Raw genomic sequence first — 20725 nt, forward strand, 5'->3', positions numbered from 1 at the left:
CCTAAGATTACTTTTAGTCTAATGGAAGAATGGTTAATATATCACAGAAAGATTTAGTATATAAGTCCACAATGTCAGACATACAGTTAATTTTAAATAAAAAACTATACTGCACAGAATGACTCTGAAGACTAGAACTGAATACCTCAATGGCTCCATCTTCTCCTCCAAGTGCAACATACTGAAGACGTGGACTTAAGCAACAGCAACTAACTTGAGCTTCAGTCAGATAATCAATCTGACCTGTTTTTCCATTAATGAGCTAATGGAAAATAAGGCACAATCAGTTACTAGGCTGTAAGAGCAGTTTTTGTTCTTTAGAACAGAGACGTCAATAGAAACATAAATACATAAACAAGAAAATAAGCACCAAGAGCTCCCAGGGGAACAACAAAGCCCTGTCTAGTCTCAGCAGCTGCATTTAGCACTTCACGCTTTCATTCCATTTCACGTTTGTGGTTCAAATACATCTTCAGAAAATAAAACAAGCCTTAAAAGGTTTAAAGCAGCTGCCGAGTCCACCGCCTGAGACACGTCTGTGTGCTCTGTAACCCACAGCCAGCTCCACACCCTGTTCTCCAGTTCTTCACAAAGCACATTTTAATAGCGCTATCGTTTGTTAAAAATACACTTTTCCGATATTTTTCAAGGGAGTTGGTGAAACGAGACTGCGAGAGACTACATAAAAAGACAAATTCAAATTAAAATGAGTTTTATACCCTCCAAATCACTCACAAAACAGTAGAAACTGAGATTCTTTCCCTTTTTCTTTTGGGAGGAGGGGGCATTGGAGAAGGACTCGTAAGCACAATTTGGGTGGCTGGACTTGTAATGCTTAAAACTAAGATTACCCAATTTCATAATATGTGCCAATGTTAATGACTATTTTTAAAAATCCCATTAATAAAGATGCCTTATCACTCAACTAAAACACGTGACCTGGGAAACTATTTCTCAAGCTTAAATCAACTGTCAGATACCTCTCTCTAACTAAGTGTTACAACATAAAAGTCTTGAATTATTTTACAATATGAAATAAGCAGTCATCTTTGTTTCAGGTACAAAGATTATAGGGTCAATCAATCAAGGCAGCTTTTTCTTTATAATAGTTTACCCAGCAGGTTCTGATCTACTAGACACTCAAAATGAAGACTGCACTTCTAACAGCTGAACATCCTCTTTCTCTGAAAATCAATTTCCATATTTTTTAAGTAGTGACCAAAAAAAAGTTTTGTCCCCTTAAATGGAACTATTATTTGTCAGTTTATCCTCTAAACTCTCCCATAATCACTGACATAGAATAAAATGACCCTTTTATAGTCAGATGACTTTCTTTTTTAAGTCTCACAGTTATCACAACTATTAAAGAAAAGTTGCACTAATTTAATAAAAGTAATATAAGCATGAGGACACTGAACGTGACAAGAAAACTGCAGTGGAAAATATCCCAAGTGGAATAATCAGTCTGCTAATAATCAGTAACAAGGAATTCACGTTCAATTCCACATCCCAATTCATCCCAGAAATACAGAGCACTGGGGGCGCCTCACTAACATATTAAGGACAACAGTAAAATACAGAACAAGCCATATTTAGAAGTGTTTCACAGCTTGACTCTGACTCCCACAGCAGATGAGGAGAAATTACCACATGCCAAAGACAATGTACTCCCAGATATCTGTCTCCTGAACTTAGATTACACCTCGACCCCAACCAGCTCACAGACTTTGAAGACGAAAAGGACCTTATAGGTGAAGAAAGTGAGGCTCAGAGAAGAGAGGTGATTTACTCAACATCACAGAACTCCCTGACGATAAAGCCTGAACTTGTGTGTGGGTCTCCTGAGTGAACAGTACCGTCACTGTTCTCTCCACTATATCAAGCTGAGCTTTGTAGCTTTAGAACTTAAGTTCTGTTCTATCCTGTCAGTCCTTCTCAAGCTCTTGCTCTCTCTCACAACTTTCATGTGCATGCTCCCTCCGTCTCTCTCCTCTTCACTATTCTGTTTCTCTCGGTGTTCCAGCTCTCCTTTACTCTTGCATCTTATTCTCTCACACGTTCTGCTCCCTAGCTTTCAATAACCAAGTCAAGAAAACTCACATGCAGAGATGGCATAAGATCACATTATCACTGCTAAAACCTCTCCCTAGAAGTTAATAAGACATTTCTATAAACCTATCTGGAAAAAAGTTTAACTCAAGTTGTATTCCTGCTCCTAAAGAGCTAACGAAGGTCCTAAAATAACAGTCTATGAGAAAATAGTTCACAGGATCATCAGCCCTCACCTGTCACAGGGTTTCTGTCCTTCCTAATCCTATGTCTCTCAAGGAATCCTCAGGGCAAGGAGGAATGTCTCAGTAGCTTACATAAAAGCCACGCTGACCCCTGCTCCTCCTCTCTGGCTGCTGCTCTTGCCACCTCTCTCAGCCAGGAGACACCGTCACTCAGCTCTACATGCTGACAACTCCTACAGTGGTCCCCTACACTAAGCCTTCTGTGTCTCGAGCACTGGCTCACCCAGAGAGTGAAGAATTTCTGCTCCTGTTTGCATGCTTTCTTGCCTCAATGTGTAAGCCCCTTCTGCAGTCTAGACCCATCTTGTATTCTGTGGCCCTTGTGTTGAACCTTCCATGAGGTGTTTGCTTTCTCCTGCCGCCACTACCTAGAATGCTACCTTCACTTCCAGGACTTCTCTATCAATACAACACCAACTGCACTGGACTTCCATACAGACAACACTTTATTCAAGCCACCAACATGGTGGGGTTAACCTGCTCTTGAGCTCCAATGATCCTTAGGGCATCTACTCTCTGTTACACCACTCAAAGCTCCTAACTACCAAATCCTCTGCCAATGGATCTCTGGGGCTCCTTTCCTCTTCAGCCAGTCAAGAAATGCCTTCCTCTTATGTATTCCACTCTTTGTTGAGGGGCAGGAGGAGAGAATCTAGAGTAGAGCTGTTTGGACCCCTAAGTGACACAGTTTTTTCAATATTACCTCACAACCCTCTCCTTCTCAGGGAACATAATAAGCTTTCAATAAATATTTCTTGAACAAATGTGTGAGTCAATAAATGAATGAACAGGTGTATTTCAGTATGTAAAGCCCAGCTCCTTCCACCTCCATTTCAATGGGTCAGGTGATCACTTCAGGTGATTTTTGTTCTTTCAATGACCCTGTTATCCTTTCCTTGCAATAAAACTTCCAGTGGTATGCTCATCCCCCTTGAACACCCCAACAGACGTGTCTAAATCATTATTGTGGACAAGTTCAAGTATGCCCTCGTGAAATCCTAGACTCCATGCAAATCAAGGAACATGATCATAGCTATCAACAGGAGATGAATGAGATGAAGCAAGATATCACACCTTTTTATTTCTAAATACTAGGATATCTGAACCTCAGCTCAAGACCTATATATTTATTCAACTAAAACCTACTAAGCATCTGTTAGATACTATACAATTATGCCTGATCCCGAGTCAAAAACAAACAAGAAAAATTATTAATGTGATTTCAATCAAAACAATTTTTATAATTGTTTTCTTAAAAATACTCACTTGCAGACGTTTCATATTGTCAACTGCAAGAATCATCACTTCGTTTTCTTGAAACACAACATCTATTTCTTGCTTTAACACTATAGCAGAGTTTTTACATACTTTCTTTGTCTCCCAGAGCTGATTAAGAGATTAAAAAACTAAAATAAGATAACTGTATCCTCTGAAATAATGTAAAGTCAAGCCTTAGACTTAAAGCAAGATACAAACCATGCTTTACACTCAAAATGCCTATGGTGCTAGAAATTTTTCAATTAGAACTCAATAATAAATATTTATTAACTATGTGCTACAGTAAGCACTTAGTATTAGGAGTAATGGGTGCTAGAGCCAAAATGCCTTACTATGAATTCTAGTTCCACCTAAAGCTGTAACTTTGGGCAGGTCACTTAACCCAGTGATACTCAAGATAAGGACCTCCTGCTGGTTCTCAGAGTGTTTGATACCAAGATAAGGAGCCTGTACCAAAATGCAAACCAACTACATCACTAAACACACTGTTGACAGTATACTTAGTGATACAGTTGATTTTTTTTAACAAAACTTTCTTGATGAAGGAAGCAGTGCATTGATTTCCATTCTGGCTCAACCTTTTTGAGACTGGCACTTTAAGTAGCACTGACTTAAACTTTCTGCGCCTGTTTCCTCAGCTGCAGAAAGGACTGTTGTGAGAATTAGCAAATTAATACACGTACAGCACTTTGCACAATGTCTGGCATATAGTAAATACTAAATAAATTTTAGCTATAATTTGTACAAAACACTATTAGATGCTATGGTGACAAACCAGGGCCCCTGGCCTCAAAGAGTTTATAATTTAAGATGGGTGAACAAATCAGAGGAGCAGCGGAGCACTGGAGGTGAGGACTAAGTCAAATCTACACTTAAATTCAAGGCAGAATTTGATAACAACAAGAAAATGACATAGAGTTATATGGCATTAAAGGAGAGAGACATTTCCCCAAATGGAATACTAGAAAAGACTTCACAGAAGGCTTGGGGGGACTTGCAGGATCATTAGGATTTCAACAAAGAAAGATACAGGGAAGTAGGGTATTCCAAACATAAGAAACCACATAGGCAAAAGTACAACAGGCTGTTTGGGAAAATGTGAGCAGTCAGTGTAGGTTACCTGTAAACTAGAAGACAGACTGGAGCAGAATGAGGCCATACTGTGGAGAAGTTTAATGCTAGACTTAGGAGTACATATTTACTTTTGGTAGGCAAGGGAGCCACTATCTGTTTTTGAACAAAAATGACATGACTATATTGTACATGAGGAAAATATCTTGGAAGCAGCATGCAGAAAACCAAGAAAGAAAAGACTTGTGGCAGAACTAATAGAAAAGAGGCAACAGGTAATGAGTATCCAAACTTGAAAGAGAAAAGTAGAAATAAATGGCAGAAAATGGAAAGTTAGAATCCATTAGAATTGGCGAGTAAATGGATGTGGGAATTCAAAGTAGAAGAAAGAGTCAAAAATTACTCTGAGGAATCAAGTGTAATACACTTAAATTAACCAAAATATAGTTTAATCACTGGACTTCTCCAGCACCTGGCCCATGGTAATACTCAATGAACATGTACTGAATGAATGAGACTGTTATAGTCCATATAATGGCACTTTTCAAGGATAAATATGAATCTAGTAGTTTCCTATTTTACTTCTCCCAATACTGCCCATCAATTTCTTAGTTTGTAGGAGGTTTAGCTTACCATCAGTAAATGTCTAAAATGAAAAGCTCAGTATTTCTCACCCTGATTGTCTCATCATCAGAAGATGTCAAAAATGATGATCCATCAGGAGAAAACATCGCACAATGAACCCAACTTAAATGTCCTCTGCAATCAGCTACTTTTGAACAGGAGTCCATATTCCACAACTACAGAATAAACACAGCATATAGGGAATCACATTCATAAGCATTTTGAATACATCAACAATACTGAAAATAGCAAGAATATCCCAACAATTCCGCTTTTATAAATATAGCCCAAAAACACACCAGCAAAAATACAAAATGACTTTTGCAGAAGATTATTCATTGTATCATTATTTTTAATAGCAAAAAACTAGAAACAACCCAAATGACCATCGACAGGGAACCAAATGAATAAACTACATTAATCACATAATGGAATACTATGCAGCCATAAAAAGTAATGAGAAAAACATCCATAATGACTAGTCTCTGGGATATACTGTTTACAGAAAAAAAGCAAAGAGTATATATATTTCTGCAGAAGAGTATATTATACTATATACAAGTGTACATATATATTTATATGCACATTATACTATATAAGAGACGAAAAACAAATATGTGAATATATAGATGGATACAGATGTGGAGATACATACATATAAATAATACATATAGACATCTGCTTATATACGTAAAAAGAAACACTGGAATGTTAAACCAAAACAAAAATGGTTACCTACGGTGGGGTGGAAAGAGAGGACGAAAAGGGATGGGAATGAAAGCGAGATTTCTCTGAATATAACTTATTATAAAGCTTTGATCTGGAATCATGCAAACATTTTTTGTTTGTCTGTTTTGCTGAGGACTCGCCCTGAGCTAACATCTGTGCCAGTCTTCCTATATTTTGTATGTGGGTTGCTGCCACAGCATGGCTGATGAGCAGTGTAGGTCTGTGCCCAGGATCCAAACCTGTGAACCCAGGCTGCCGAAGCAAGGCGTGCCGAACTTAACCACTAGGCCATAGGGCCGGTCCCCCTTTAACCTATTTTTAAAAAATCAATTTAAAAAAATAATAGGATGAACGTAAGCAGCTTCCATATTCAGACTGTTTTCCACTGTCGTCTAATCCCCATTTCAACTGATTGCAAAACTCTACAATAAAAGAATGTACTTATTGTACATATATATGTTTCTCCTGTTATTCATGCTTATTACAAATTGTCAATGTCTACCACTAGGCTGGCTGTATTTTGTCCTGAGTTCTGCTGTAAATTACTCAAGTATATTCCAGTCTAATGAAGTACCATAATTGCCTGAGTGCCTCTCACTACACTCTGAATTACAGACCTACTTTATGATTTCAGAACTAGCATGGACAAAACAAAGTACTTCATCACATGCCCAGTGGTTTTCAATCAGTGAGTTCTACGGTTACAAATGTGTAATTACATGAAATCTTCTCTGCTTTATCTCTCGAGTCCAAGCTGGGACACACAGAGCTAAGGGCCAGAAATGAAAATGGTTCCACAACTGAAAAATCTCCCTTGAAAATCCTTCCTCCTCTTTCCTTCTTGTTCTCCCCCATCATTTCTTTGTCACTCAGAGCCTCCAAAACCAAGTCTCTATATTTCAAGAAGAAAGACAATGTTTCCTGGAGCTTTCTAAGACTACCAGAGGGTAAGGATTTCAGAAGTGATAGCAAAGGTGAAAGAGGGGTTTGCTCCTCCACTCCTCCTAAAATCCTGACAAAACCCAGAATGGGAAATTTCCAGCCACATCTACCTTGAGGATCTATGCTAAGACGCAAGATCTCCTAGCAGATCTGAATCTTTCAATTCAAGGCCTCTGTCAAAGAGAACATGGCCACAGCATCCTACTTCTTCCTACCATTTCAAACAGGACTGGAGCTTGTTCACATTCACTGCCTCTGCTTCCAATGGGAAGGATCTTGGCAGGGAAGTTCTTCAGTGTTAGCTGCACCACTGTACTTAGAATTAAGAGGAGCTTACAGAGCTCATCCACTCACTCTCATCTTATCTGTATCTCCATGCAGAAGGCTATAGCTCAGCAAATCTCTCCCCACCCCTTCTCCCCCAACCCCTTCTCCCCCAACCTCTCCCCAAGGGGCAAGGTTAGCAAACTTAATAAAAATTGCTAAAATAGCACAGAACACTGAAGAAGTGCTTGCAGTAGTCAAGCTTCCTTTGAAGAGAGCTTGTGAACCAAGTGAATTTCCCTATTTTCCAGATAAAGGCCCATACCCATTTTCTTGGACTGTAATCACAAAGGGCTTCAAATTACCTCGTGGTAAGACCCACTCAAGGAATGAGTAGTAACAAAGCTGGGAAAAACTATTCCACCTTTGGAAGAAAAAAATCAGGGAATTCATTGCTTTTTGAAAAAATTAATATAGCAATTCACTGGGTGGAATTCTTCCAGTTAGGTATAGACTCTAAAATCTATCAGATAAGCACAAAATTATAAATATAAACAAGTAATTTATGAGCCATTTTATTCATTAGTGCTTAGCAATGAACATCCTAGATTAACCAATTCTAAATTTAACTTTCATCTTCTCCTTCTCAATGATCTAAGAAATCTGAACTGGACTCATCTTTCATCATTTCTTTTAGAGAAGAGTCTATGCCTATGTTGTTGAAGAGATGCCATGTTTTTCTGCCAAAGACACCAGTGGTCATTCCATTGTTTCCCAAGACCTTGGCACATGCTAGCCATTCAACAAACGTTTGGTGAATGATACCGTCATTCCCTGTCATACTGTCAAATCAAGTCTTCAATCTCTGCTAAAGTAATAAAGCTGGCTACCTATAATATCCTAAAGCTACAAGTCATTATGCTATGAAGAAAAGACTCCATAATTTCTCAAGCAAACATCCTCAGCAGTTAATGGTTTAAGCAACCCACTCTCTGTCATCCTTGTACCCCTGGAGACTCTGACTTCACAGAGTAAATTCAACTACTCACCTCCACACAGTACTGGGACAAAGCCACCAGTGCCAAATGGTTATTGGAGGAGAAGTCACAGTACTGGATGGTGCTGTGATGGCCTGTATGGATTTCTGCCAATAGGCCACTGGTATGAATGTCAAAAAGCTGTCAACATAAAACAGAGAGATTTCTATAAAAGTAAAACATTTTAAAAAATAAGCTATACTCAAACTGAATCTCAATTTATTTCTAAAAGAATATCCTCCCATTTCAAATGTAAAGTATAAGTCCTGAAAAAAATACTGATAATTCGCATAATTAATAACAGCCATAAATAAGATATAAATCAATATACATATACTTTGAAAATATTGCTCATCTTGAAACATATTTCCTATAAAGGAAAATTTACCACAGATGATCTCTCAAGCTGACCTAGAGAGAAGTAAAACCTTTGTGAATAAATGAATAGACTAGCCAAATTAACACACAGAGCAGTTCTCCCTAAAGCTTGTTTATTCAAAAGAGAAAATGGATACTCATAAATGAAGATGATGAAAATAATACAGAACAGAGGCTTGCTGAAATGAAATTAGCTCAACCATTTCCATTTCTCTTCAGAGCTACCAAATTACTCCATTATGATCAATCATTTTCCCATTTTTGAATGAAAAAAAGCTATTTTTGAGTAATTCAAGCTTCTTCATTTCAATTTTTGAAAGATTTTTAAATGCTTAATATACTCTTCCAAAGTTCTTGCCAAATGATGAAAACATTTATATCAATATACAGTACAGCGTTTTAAGACCAAGGCATAGTCTTCAGGAAGGAAAAAAAAACTTCTGGTGGGAGCCATGAAAATGTTCTGTGAATGCATAGCCCTGCCAGCACACAGATGATAAGCAGCAAAGCATCGGGGGCCAACAACAAAGGACAGGAAATCATACTTAAAATGTTTCCCAGGACAGGTCATTCTTAAAAATTAGTGGCTGAGAGTGATAGAGAAAAGCTGGCAAATACGGGATAGGCAGCTGTCCCAGTTACTTGGCAACAAACAGAAAAGACTTAACAACAGGAGTGGGCTAACAACACAGAAGCGTTGGAAAGAGGAGAATGGAGAGATCAAAGAGTAAGAAATTGGGATCTACACGTAGTTAAGGGTGATCTTAGGGCAGCTTTATTTTAGCAGGTAAAATAAGAAGCTGGTCTAGATTTTTAAAACAAGAAGGCATTGCATTCAATATAAAATTATTTTCCTCTCTCACTAGAACATATCTCTTAAAATGTTCAAATTCTGCTCAACACCATTAGTCATTAGGGAAACGCAAATCAAACCACAATGAGATACCACTTCACACCTAATAGGATGGTTATAATTTTTAAAAAGTGGAAAATAACAAGTGTTGACAAGGATGTGGAGAAATTAGAACCCTTGTATATTGCTAGTTGGAATATAAAATGGTGCAGAAGCTATGGAAAAGTTTGGTGGTTCCTCAAAAAGCTAAATAGAGAATTACCATGTGACACAGCAATCCCAGTCCTAGGTGTATACACCAAAGAATTGAAAGCAGGGGCTCAAATAGATTCTTGTATACCAATGTTCGTTGCAGCATTATTCACAATAGCCAAAAGGTGAAAACAACCCAAGCGTCCATCAACAGATGAATGGATAAACAAAATGTGGTATATCCACATACCCGAATATCATTCAGCCGTAAAAAGAAATGAAGTTCTGATAAATGCTACAACATGAATGAACCTTGAAAACAGAATGTAAATAAAATGAACCAAACACAAAAGGACCCATATTGTATGATTCTACTTATATGAAATATCTAGAATAGGCAAATTCATAGATTAGAATAGAGGTTACCAGATGGTGCAGGGAGAGGGGAATGGGGAGCTAATACTGGTTACCGAGTTTCTGTTTGGGGTGACGAAAAAGTTTCGAAAATAGTGGTGATGGTTGCACAACATTGTGAATGTAATTAATGCCACTGAACTGTACTTTAAAAATGTAACTGTAATTTTAAAATGGTTAAAATGGATAATTTTACGTATATATATTTTACAAAAAAAATTTTCTTTTAATCTTCAAATCTTATAAATGCAGTGGTTCCTTTTCTCTTCTTACAGACTAGAACAAACTTAAAACAAAAGAAGATATTTTTCTTTAGTTTCCTGCTAAAGGGGTATAAAACTATAAGCAACCAAAGATCCAAGGGTCATAGCTACTAGATCAATAACAACAACATAAACAATCCCTCCATGAGTTTTTATATAACTATTTGGTACATTTCAATTGTGTTCTTTAAAACTGTAATATCTCAGGTGGGGGGAATAGGGAGAGGTTGGTAAAAGAACAGAAACTTCCACTTATAAGATGAATAAGGTCTGAGGACCTAATGCATAACATGGTGACTATAACTGATAACATTGTATTGTAAAATTGAAATTTGCTAACAGAGTAGAAGAACCTAAATGTTCTCACCAAAAAAAAAAAAAGGTAAATATGGGAGGTGACAGATGTGTTAATTAACTCCATTGGGGGGAATCCTTTCACAATGCATATGTGTACCGAATCATGTTGTACACTTTAAATATCTTACAATTTTATTTGTCAATTATACTTCAATAAAGCTGAAAATAAAACTAATATCTCTTATTCAAGTCTTTTTAAATTACTATTAGAATGGAATGTCACTGAGCCATAAATCAGAAGATCTGACTCTCCCAATCATGGTGTAACTTTGGACAAACTATTTGGCTGCTCTGAAACTCAACTGCCTCATCATTATCATAGGGCTACTGCAATCTGCTGTGTCCTTTGGATATTTATATCAAAAGAAATTATACATGAGAGTACTCTGAATACTACCAATGTAAGCTATTACTAGATTTGAAAAAAAAGGAAGGCATTTCCTTGTCATTTACTTTTTTTGCATATCTTCCTCATTTTCTTCGTAGGAATCTCTCAATCTTCTTCAATCATTGATGAGTATTTCTCTATCAGCGTCACCAAATCATAAAATTTTAAGGATAAGAAAGCACTTTGAAAATCACCTAAACCAATGTATTTGAAATTGGAAAAAAAAAAAGTGAGGCAGAAAGTATTCCATGTTCTAAACAAACTTGAGAAACACTGGATTAAACAACATTAATTGTTTCTGTATTGCAGGGCTTGAGGCCTTAAATATGTACATACTGAGTACCTCTAATGGGGAAAAGCAATCCATAACATTTCCCAAACCTGTGTAACCATGCAGACCTTATCTCATAAGACCTATAAACATCTCCTAGAACATAGTTCTAAGAACGAGGAGAGGTTAGGGAGCTAGCCTCAAATCATATAGCTATACTTTCTTTATATGAATAAACAGTGTAAAATGCAAAAATCAATAGAAGTTTTAATTTTCTTTAAATTAGACTAAATTTGGCTTTTTAAAATACTAGTACTTACAAAGATTTTATTTTTTGCTGCCACCATTATCCTAGCACCATCAGAAGACCACGAACAACATTTTACTATCACCTCCATATCCTCTTGAGGCTCCTCTGAATTTAGGAAGAACTGCTTCACATTAATGCTTTTCCTCTCGTTTGCTGATTTCACATCCCAAAGCTTTAAATTACAAAGAAGTAAAAAAAAAATGTTAAGTTTGTTTTAATCTCAAATCACACCTCTAGAATGCCACCTGGATTAAGTGTCCCATGAATTATTCACTTTGCCTACTGAATTATTTTTACTTATGTATGACTTTTTATAAGGCTTTTAAGTTAAGTACTCCAGTTTCATTCAGCACTTCCCTAAAAAGAAAAAAATTAGAAACACTGCCCACAATGCAGAATGCAGAATGTTAAACTAAATAAAATGTTAAAAGAGCCTTGCATGGTGTGCAGGAGGCTAAAGATCAGGTGTTGATAGTAAAGATGAGCGTGGAAGAAAAGAGAGATGAAGAGACCCACGACTTGCCACTGCTGCCCTCTGCTGTGTCAGGCATGAAGTTTGCTTCACATCTACTATATGCACAGCACGGACACTACACAGGACCCAGTCCAAGCCAAGTTATAACCTAGAAGAGCACCCAGAGACATAAGAAAGTTCCTGAAAATAGAAAGTAAAGAATATGCATTATAATAGGAAGCAAGACACACTGTGTGCTTGGTGGGGCCAGATGGGGCTCTCAAACAACTGGATCCTGAGGAATGGGATAGAAAAGACTCGGAACCTCATTCACTAGCAGAGCCAGCTGAGCAGCGCAAAAGACAAAGGTCTTCGAAAAGAACCCTCTTACTGCCCTTCGCCTGGAGCGGTGTCCCAGTTCACAGAGTGATAATGGCTGCTATGCCCACACTAAGGGTTGGCCAAGGACGAGGACAAACAACGCTGCTTCTCAGGCTGTAACTCAGCTTCCCGAGCACAGCTCCACGGTAAAACCCAATTTGTCTGGTCAGGCACATTTTTAAATCTCTCTTGAGTTTAGAGAAGTATTATATACACTAAGAAAAACAGCCAAAACCAAAACCTTCCCCTTGCAACAACTGTGGACAAATTGGATGAAGCAAAAGAGACATCAGGTACTAAAATAGTCAGCCTTCCTTGATACAAAAGAGAAACAAAAACACCTAAACATAAATGCCAGAAGCTTTAGTCACATCAGCCAGACTACATGAGAAATCACACTGTTTCCCTCTTAACATGAAAAACAAAGCAACCATTGCCTAGATTTAAGAAAGAAAAGGAAAACTAACACAACCCAATTTCATTAAATCTGCTTAAACTACAGCTTCTGCATTTGTACCTGACTTCAGCTCCTAGCTGAGCAGTGATGAAATTCCACACATCAAGGGACCAAGTAAATACAGGAGTTTCATTTTGAGCAAGTCAATGCACTGTACCCGCGGCCCATGCACACCCTGGCCCTTGTGTGGCTTAAATGGCAATTTTTAAATAAAATTTGCATTTTGAAACAGTTTATCATCAGGGCCTGAAAAACACATGCTTATTGACATGATACCCTACAAAACACTTAGAAGATTACAGAGCCATTTGGGGCAGGAAATAATTTTACAGTTCTTCACCCTCTCAGAAGGTAGAAGCTTCAGAAGACTTTGACCTTGAAATGCTGTTATCCAACATCACTTTGCAGGAGCTCTGCTTACTACGTGTCACTGTATCAGTGCGAACCAGCCAACGATACTGGCTTAATAGCACTGTGGGAAAGCCGCCACCAGCACGGCAGTTCTCACCAAGAGTGCAGTAATGTCTGGCCCCCACTGCTAGCGCTCTGTGCTCTACAATCACATTTTGATACTCAGACATGAAATCAAAAGCCTGTCCCCGAAGACTTTTTAAAATTTTTTCTTTTGAGTTTGGAGAAGTTTCAATTTGATTTGAAGGGACACAAGCAAAGGTTTACCAGCTTGAACACATTTATTAACCACTATGCTAGTCACTTTGAGATTATATAAATGCATCAAATATAGATACTACTCTCAAGGAGTTTTAAGGCCATAAAGGAAGTAAGACAAGCACATAAATGACTCCAACACAATAAATGTCAGATGTATCATTTGAGAGGAAAAGATACAGCACAGTGAGAGTGCTATACCCACGCTGTGGGCTTGAGGGGACACTTTTTGCAGAGGTGGCCACCTCGCTCTCCTCCCTGAAGATTAGCCTACTTTATACCAACTTAAGATGGACAGAATTTCAACAACAAAAAGACAGCAGGGACACTCTAGGGCCTAGAGTCTAGGCTAAGCCTAAGTACAAAATGGGAAGGCAAAGACCATGAAAGGGAGAATAGGTGCAGTCTGGGTGTGTAGCATCAGGGGCCTGAACACTTCCCGACACAGCACCCTCTACATACTGTCCCCATTCTCATGCTTCGTCTATTCACTTACCTTTCTCCTCAACCGGATTCTAAACAACTTCAAGCCAGGCATTGTACTTTTTTTTTTCAAGTATTTAAAACCCAAATGCCTAGTAAAGTAACTGGTGCATAGTAGGTATTCAATAAATGATCGATAAATACATTTTAAGTGAAAAGACAGATTATTCCCATGTTTCAAGCACAAGTGAGTAGAGAACAGCACTACTGAAAGAAATAGGGTTCGGCTTATAACCTAGGATGCAGATAGAGCACACACATTCATCTCCACACCCTCCCAAAACTCACGTAAAAAAATAGTAAAGAGAACTTTTCCTTCTAGGCATAATGCACAAGGTGAAGGAGAATGAAAGAAGAGATAACAACAACAAAACTGTAAAGGCTAGAAAGCAGAAAGACAAGTGATAAGGAGACTCTCAAAAACTGGACTGTGAGCCTGCAGCGGGGGAAGCCAAGCAGGAGCCCAGTTCACACGACAGAACTCCTAAAAGGCTCAGGAAGCGTTGCGTCTGCACCTTCTGGTAAAGGTGGAGCTAAACCAGGAAGAATTATGGAAAGTCTCTTGAGATCCCCTCCTCTGCTATGCAATCCAGATTGCTGTGCCCCTACTCTGTCTGAAGAATAGAGGGTCACTCTACACCCAACACAGTTGACAGTAGGGTCACCATCCTGTAAACAGAGAAATGAGGAGAAAGTCGATATTCCAAATGTTGAGATCTCTGCCTAGACATCTTCACAGAACATGCCAGCCAGATTTATACCCTACAGGTAGGAGACTGAAGATTTTTCTCTGAATACCCCACCAGATCAAGACAACAGATCTAAAAAGTCTGACATCAGGAGTTTATCATCAAAAAATGACAGCCAGATAACCCCACAGGGAAACCCACAATAAATAAGTTCACAATTTCTTATCAGCTTTTTGGTGCTGCACTCTTTTTTTGTGAGGAAGATCAGCCCTGAGCTAACATCCATGCCAATCCTCCTCTTTTTAATGAGGAAGACCGGCTCTGAGCTAACATCTATTGCCATTCCTCCTCCTTTTTTTTTCCCCCCCCCAAAGCCCCAGTAGATAGTTGTATGTCATAGTTGCACAGCCTTCCAGTTGCCGTATGTGGGACACGGCCTCAGCATGGCCAGACAAGCAGTGCATCGGTGTGCACCAGGGATCCGAACCCGGGCCGCCAGCAGCGGAGCACATGCACTTAACCGCTAAGCCACGGGGCCGGCCCCGGTGCTGCACTCTTAAATATGAGCAGATATCCAAGGATCGGGCAACTAAAATATATCTCTAGGGGCCAGCCCCGTGGCTTAGCGGTTAAGTGCGCGCGTTCCGCTGCTGGCAGCCCGGGTTCGGATCCCTGGCGCGCACCGACGTGCCGCTTCTCCAGCCATGCTGAGGCCGCGTCCCACGTGCAGCAACTAGAAGGATGTGCAGCTATGACATACAACTATCTACTGGGGCTTTGGGGGGAAAAAATAAATAAATAAAATCTTTAAAATATATCTCTAAAATGCAGACAGAAACTGAAACCAATAAACAGTAAAAAAAAGCAACCATACAAGAATATAAAAACTTCAAAAGAAAACTATTATTAATACCCACAAGAAAGATAAAAGATATTGCATTCATGAAACGAATAGGATAATATTAAAAAGGGAACTGATCATAAGAATGGGTACTTAAAAATACAATAGCAGAAGTTAAAAACTCAATAGAAGAATTGGAAAATAAAGCTAAAGAAATCTTCCAGAAAGTAGGACAAATGGACAAAGAGAAGGAAAGAAAAAATAATAAAACATCCCAAACAAACAAACAGACATTCCAGAAAGAGAAAGTAGAGAAGAATAAATCAAACAATTAAAGGAAATCTCTGGAACCGAAGGATATGAGTTTCCAAACTGAAAGAAGCCACCAACTGCCAAGCACAATAAATGAAGACAAACCCACACCAAGACAGATTATCATGAAATTTTAAAAAAGAAAAAATACAGAGAATAAAGTGAAGATCTTAAAAGTTTCAAGACAGGAAAATAGATCACAGATGAATCAGAATGGCTTCGAACTTCTCAAGAGGAACTTTGGAAGCTAGAAGACAGGGGAGCAATGGCTCCAAAATTCTAAGGAAAAATTATTTCCAACCTAGAATTCTGTATGCAGTCAAAAATATCAATTAAGTATGAAGCCAGAATAAAGACACTTTCAGACAGACAAGGTCTCAAAAATTTACCTCCCATAGATTCTTTCTTAGGAAGCTAGCGGAGATTCTCCACCAAGCTCAGAGAGTAAACCAAGAAAGAAGACAAGAAATCCAGAAAACAAGGTTTTCAACTCAAGAGAAAAGCAAAAGGAATTCCCACGATGATAGTAAAGGGAGATCCCAGGATGGCAGCTGGACACGGGGAATAGTATCACCACTCAGAATGGAGCACAAGAGAATCCTCCAAGAAAGGTATTTCTAAGAAAAGAAAATTTATCAAATACCTGATAAGTCTGAATTATATAAGAAGCAATTTAGACAAGGGATAATTTGAAGATGAAGTAGCAATAAGCACATTGACAAAATAAGCAAATAAAAAAAAAAACATAATGTTAAATGTACAACACATTTAACCCCAAAGAAAAAAAAAGTTGTATGAGAAAGGAAAAAAAACTCATGATACACTACATGGCTCAACTGTGACCAGTCACGATGATGTAAATCCTGAACACTGAGCTAATCAAAATCATGAAACATAGGAGCCACAAACAGTGGGTCAGATTTGGTAAGAAAAAGTAATTAGTTCAGTTCGAAGCACAATAAGTTTGAGGCAGTATATTGTTTAAGTGACAACAACTGGCAGGCAGACGAGGATGCAGGACATAAGCACGCACAAGAAATGAAGGCTGGAGATGACACATCTGAAAGTCACTCACAGAAGAGATGAGAGTTGAAGCCATGACACTGGATGAACTGGGATGGAAGTAGGTGAGGGAGGTGATAGTCAAGGTTACGTGCTTGAGGAACAGCTATATTTAATAGGCAGAAAAAAGAGTTAAAGAAGGGGTTAGAGAGAGAAGAGGAGAAAGAAAACAGGGATGTCAAATGAGAGATTCAAAAAGGAAATATAGGTGGTTAGTGGGCAGTTGAACACTGGTAATACGACAAACAAGAATAAAGACTGGATAAAGAAAAATATCAGCTGTCACACTAATCCAAGGAACATTAGACTTTACAACTAAAAGAATGGAGACTGAAAATAAAACTGGATGTTACTCATCAAGGGAATGGGACCAGGCTACAAAAGGGGTAAGTAGAGAATGAGTAGCTAGGAAATGGGAGAAAGTACAGGTGACTTAAGAAGTCCAGTCATAAAGGGAAAGAGAAAAAGAGAGTGACTATTTCAGAGGATAACACAATCAAGGAAAAATCAAAGATTTTTCACTTTTTGGTTTTATCATGCTCAGGAAGGCCCAAGAACATCTGTAGGCTATGGGAAAGGACCCAAAAGAGAAGAAAAGCTAACGGTACAACATAGAGAGGAAATAACCAATGAAGCAAGGTGCCAGGAAACGAAGAAAAAAGGAACAGTAGGCATAAGTAGAGAACTTTCTGGGCACTGAAATGAGAAAAAAGGAGGGGAATACAGACTTTTTATGGCAACTTTTGAGGGGGCTCATGGTGGGAAGTGTCAACCCTCTGAATAGGTAGGAGGTAAGGTTATCTCCATAGAATGAAAGGGATGCAATGACAGGATTGGGGGCTTAAGAACAGCAGAAAAGGTTTGAAAACGGCACTATGGTGAATAAAGCAAATCAATCTGGGATGAACAGATGATGACTCGGGAGCAAAGAAGGCCCAGTTCAGTTGCACAGCTTAAATTTGTAGAACAGATAAATGGCCTGGTTTTACAACTTTCTTGAATATTAAGCAACCTAATAGTAATGGAATAATGCTAAAAATAATGGAATCTGCCCAGTACTTGGAATTAGCAAAGGAGATAAGATGGAAAGAAAATAAGTTCTGAGATATAAAATACCTTCTTCTGAAGCCATTCACTTAGCAAAAACAAAGAAATAATAGGCTCGTAGGACTGAAAGAATCTCTCAGAAGAGGGCTGCCTTAACCCACCCAAGGGTACTCTGAAAAACCTCCTCTGATATGGCTCATCCTAAAGGAAGAGACAGATATTTGGTATTTGTAGATAACATGTCATAGAGGCCAAAATCCATGTACCTGAATATTCTACCTAAGAATGCTCCCAACATCTACTAACAGCTAGGAAATTCTACAAAGTAGAATTCTACCCAGAAAGGCTTCCTAGATGCCCTGAAGTAATTTATACAAAAATGAGTTATCCTCAGTCAGCAGAGAGAGATCAAAGACTCAACCAGAGGATCAGCATCAAGAGAGCTTACCTTACTGTAACTTAGGAGTCGCCTAGTAGCATTGACAAATCTCCTTCTCTAGAGATTCTAACAAAATAGTGCCTGGGAGGGTTCAAGTATTTCCCTGGTATATGTCAAGAAAATTTATTGAGTGCACATTCTGAGTACACTTGTATACTATCAACTTCAGAGAGATACAACAAGAAGATGACAAGGCCTCTGCAGATCATAAACCTATATTCAACCTTATCAAAGAAATAGAAGATACATGAAAATGACTCAACTGAACAGTACAACACATTTACAAGTCAAAATCAGAAGACAAACCAAGCAGTTTCTATCTATATATGTAGATACAGGTATATAGATAGATATGTACTCAGAACCAGATGGATGGATATTATAAGAGAACACTTTCTGAAGAAGCCTTTGCATAAAGTTTTGAGGGTTATTTTTGTGTGTGTGTGAGTAAGACCGGCCCTGAGCTAACTAACATCTGCCAATACTCCTCTTTTTTTTTTTTTTTTGCTGAGGAAGACTGGTCCTGGGCTAACACCCATGCCCATCTTCCTCCACTTTATATGGGACGCCGCCACAGCATGGCCTGAAAAGCAGCGCATTGGTGCGCGCCTGGGATCCGAACCGGCAAACCCTGGGCTGCCGCAGCAGAGCGTGCGCACTTTGCTTGCGCCACCAGGCCGGCCCCTGAGGGTTATTTTTTAATAAAATATGGACAAGTGAATTAGAGGCAAAAAAAAAATCCCAGGAAAGACTAATGAAACATATATGGGGACAGTAGCTAAAATAAGCCCCCAAAATTACTTTGCCCAGAAGTGATAATTAAAGTATTGGGGCTAGAAGAAACAAACTGGATAGGAAGGGAGACAGCAGAATATGGAAGGTGAAGAGCCTTAGAGGTGCACCTGATGAGCCTGGGTTTATCACAATTTATAATATGGTACTTTCATTTTCCAGCTAAAAGTAGCAAGATGAAAATAGAGGTAGAGAGTTATTCTAGCAGCTCTGTACTGGGATCAAGAGGGATGGAGAGTACATCTTAGAAAGCTGCTATCAGACATGAGGGGGTGACACCATGAACCACAGCAAACACTACAGATTGGAAGGGAAAAAGGTAGACCAAGATATGAGGAAGTTAAAGATGAATGGGACTTAGGACCAAAGGAAGAAAGGAGAATCAATAAACAGGAGACTAAAATGACAGCAGAGACAGAAACAATAAAGAAAATGGGATTAGAATCTTATTTGAAAAGTAAGACAGGGATTTAAGGAGGAAGAATTTAGTATTTTTAGGACTACAAATTTCAGGAGGCTAAATAAGTTTTTTCCCCTAACTCTGAGTTTTTCCCCCATATGATTTCTCAAAAACAGGAAAATAATAACGTAAAAGGTAGAATAAACAAATGATAAATAAAAGCAGGACGTTTACAAATTTGACCCCACAGATCTCAACAGATTTTAGAAGCCATAAAATAAAATATGTGCTTAAAAATTAAGAATTCAAATTAAATGAACTTTAAAGCACAAGGTAGTAAAGCATTAATAAACAATCATTATGACAAGCAATTAAAGTTTTATTAAATATGCTCCTGGAAGTTGCAGGAAGAAGCTCTTTCTGTAGAAATGTGAAAAACAGAAACCTATGTCCATAACCCAATCGTAAGACCATAAAATTGCAACCCATTTTAACGATGAAAAAAAGCATACCTTCAATGATCCATCAGCTGAACAACTAGCCAAAAGTTCATCATCTGGTGAAAATCTGCAGTGATTGACTGAATTTGTATGACCAAACATGGTATTTCGACAATCTTTTTGATTCAAATCCCAGAGCTATTTGAGAAAGATAAAAAGATAACTAAAAGACTAGTACTGAATGGGGAAAAGTTAGAAATCATGTAAAGTTCTTCCTTAGCTCCCATTTAAGCTTTTCCAGTCACAGATAGATGTTCAATTCACAGTAACACAAAGGCGTCTTATCACAAAGGTGAACTCGTGATTAACAAGTAATGGGGCAGCCCTTTCAGATCAGCACCTAAATCTATTAAGGGACTCGAAGGCTTATCTAGGCTTTTAGTCTGAGCCCTAAATAACAAACTAAACAATTAACTGCTTATTTTAACCAAGTAGTTTGGAATCATTATTATTTTACTCAGCTATATAATAAGTAATATATAAAATAAATTGCCCTCAAATTTTTCTAGATGCTAGGTTATCCAACTCTAAAAA

At 38.3% G+C, this 20725-nt stretch overlaps 1 protein-coding gene across 3 annotated transcripts in view; it reads right to left on the reverse strand.

The window, feature by feature from the left end:
* Positions 1-20725, reverse strand: part of APAF1 (apoptotic peptidase activating factor 1) — a 79907-nt gene that overhangs the window by 19294 nt on the left and 39888 nt on the right. For all 3 annotated transcript variants that reach the window (XM_058568590.1, XM_058568591.1, XM_058568592.1), the window contains 6 exons: positions 20204-20329; positions 11676-11837; positions 8252-8380; positions 5318-5443; positions 3561-3680; positions 146-262 (listed from right to left, as the gene is read on the reverse strand). In XM_058568590.1, coding sequence (XP_058424573.1) covers positions 146-262; positions 3561-3680; positions 5318-5443; positions 8252-8380; positions 11676-11837; positions 20204-20329 — 780 coding nt within the window. The remainder of the gene's footprint in view (positions 1-145; positions 263-3560; positions 3681-5317; positions 5444-8251; positions 8381-11675; positions 11838-20203; positions 20330-20725) is intronic.

This window comes from Diceros bicornis, chromosome 25, assembly GCF_020826845.1.
Source record: "Diceros bicornis minor isolate mBicDic1 chromosome 25, mDicBic1.mat.cur, whole genome shotgun sequence".
Taxonomy (NCBI): domain Eukaryota; kingdom Metazoa; phylum Chordata; class Mammalia; order Perissodactyla; family Rhinocerotidae; genus Diceros; species Diceros bicornis.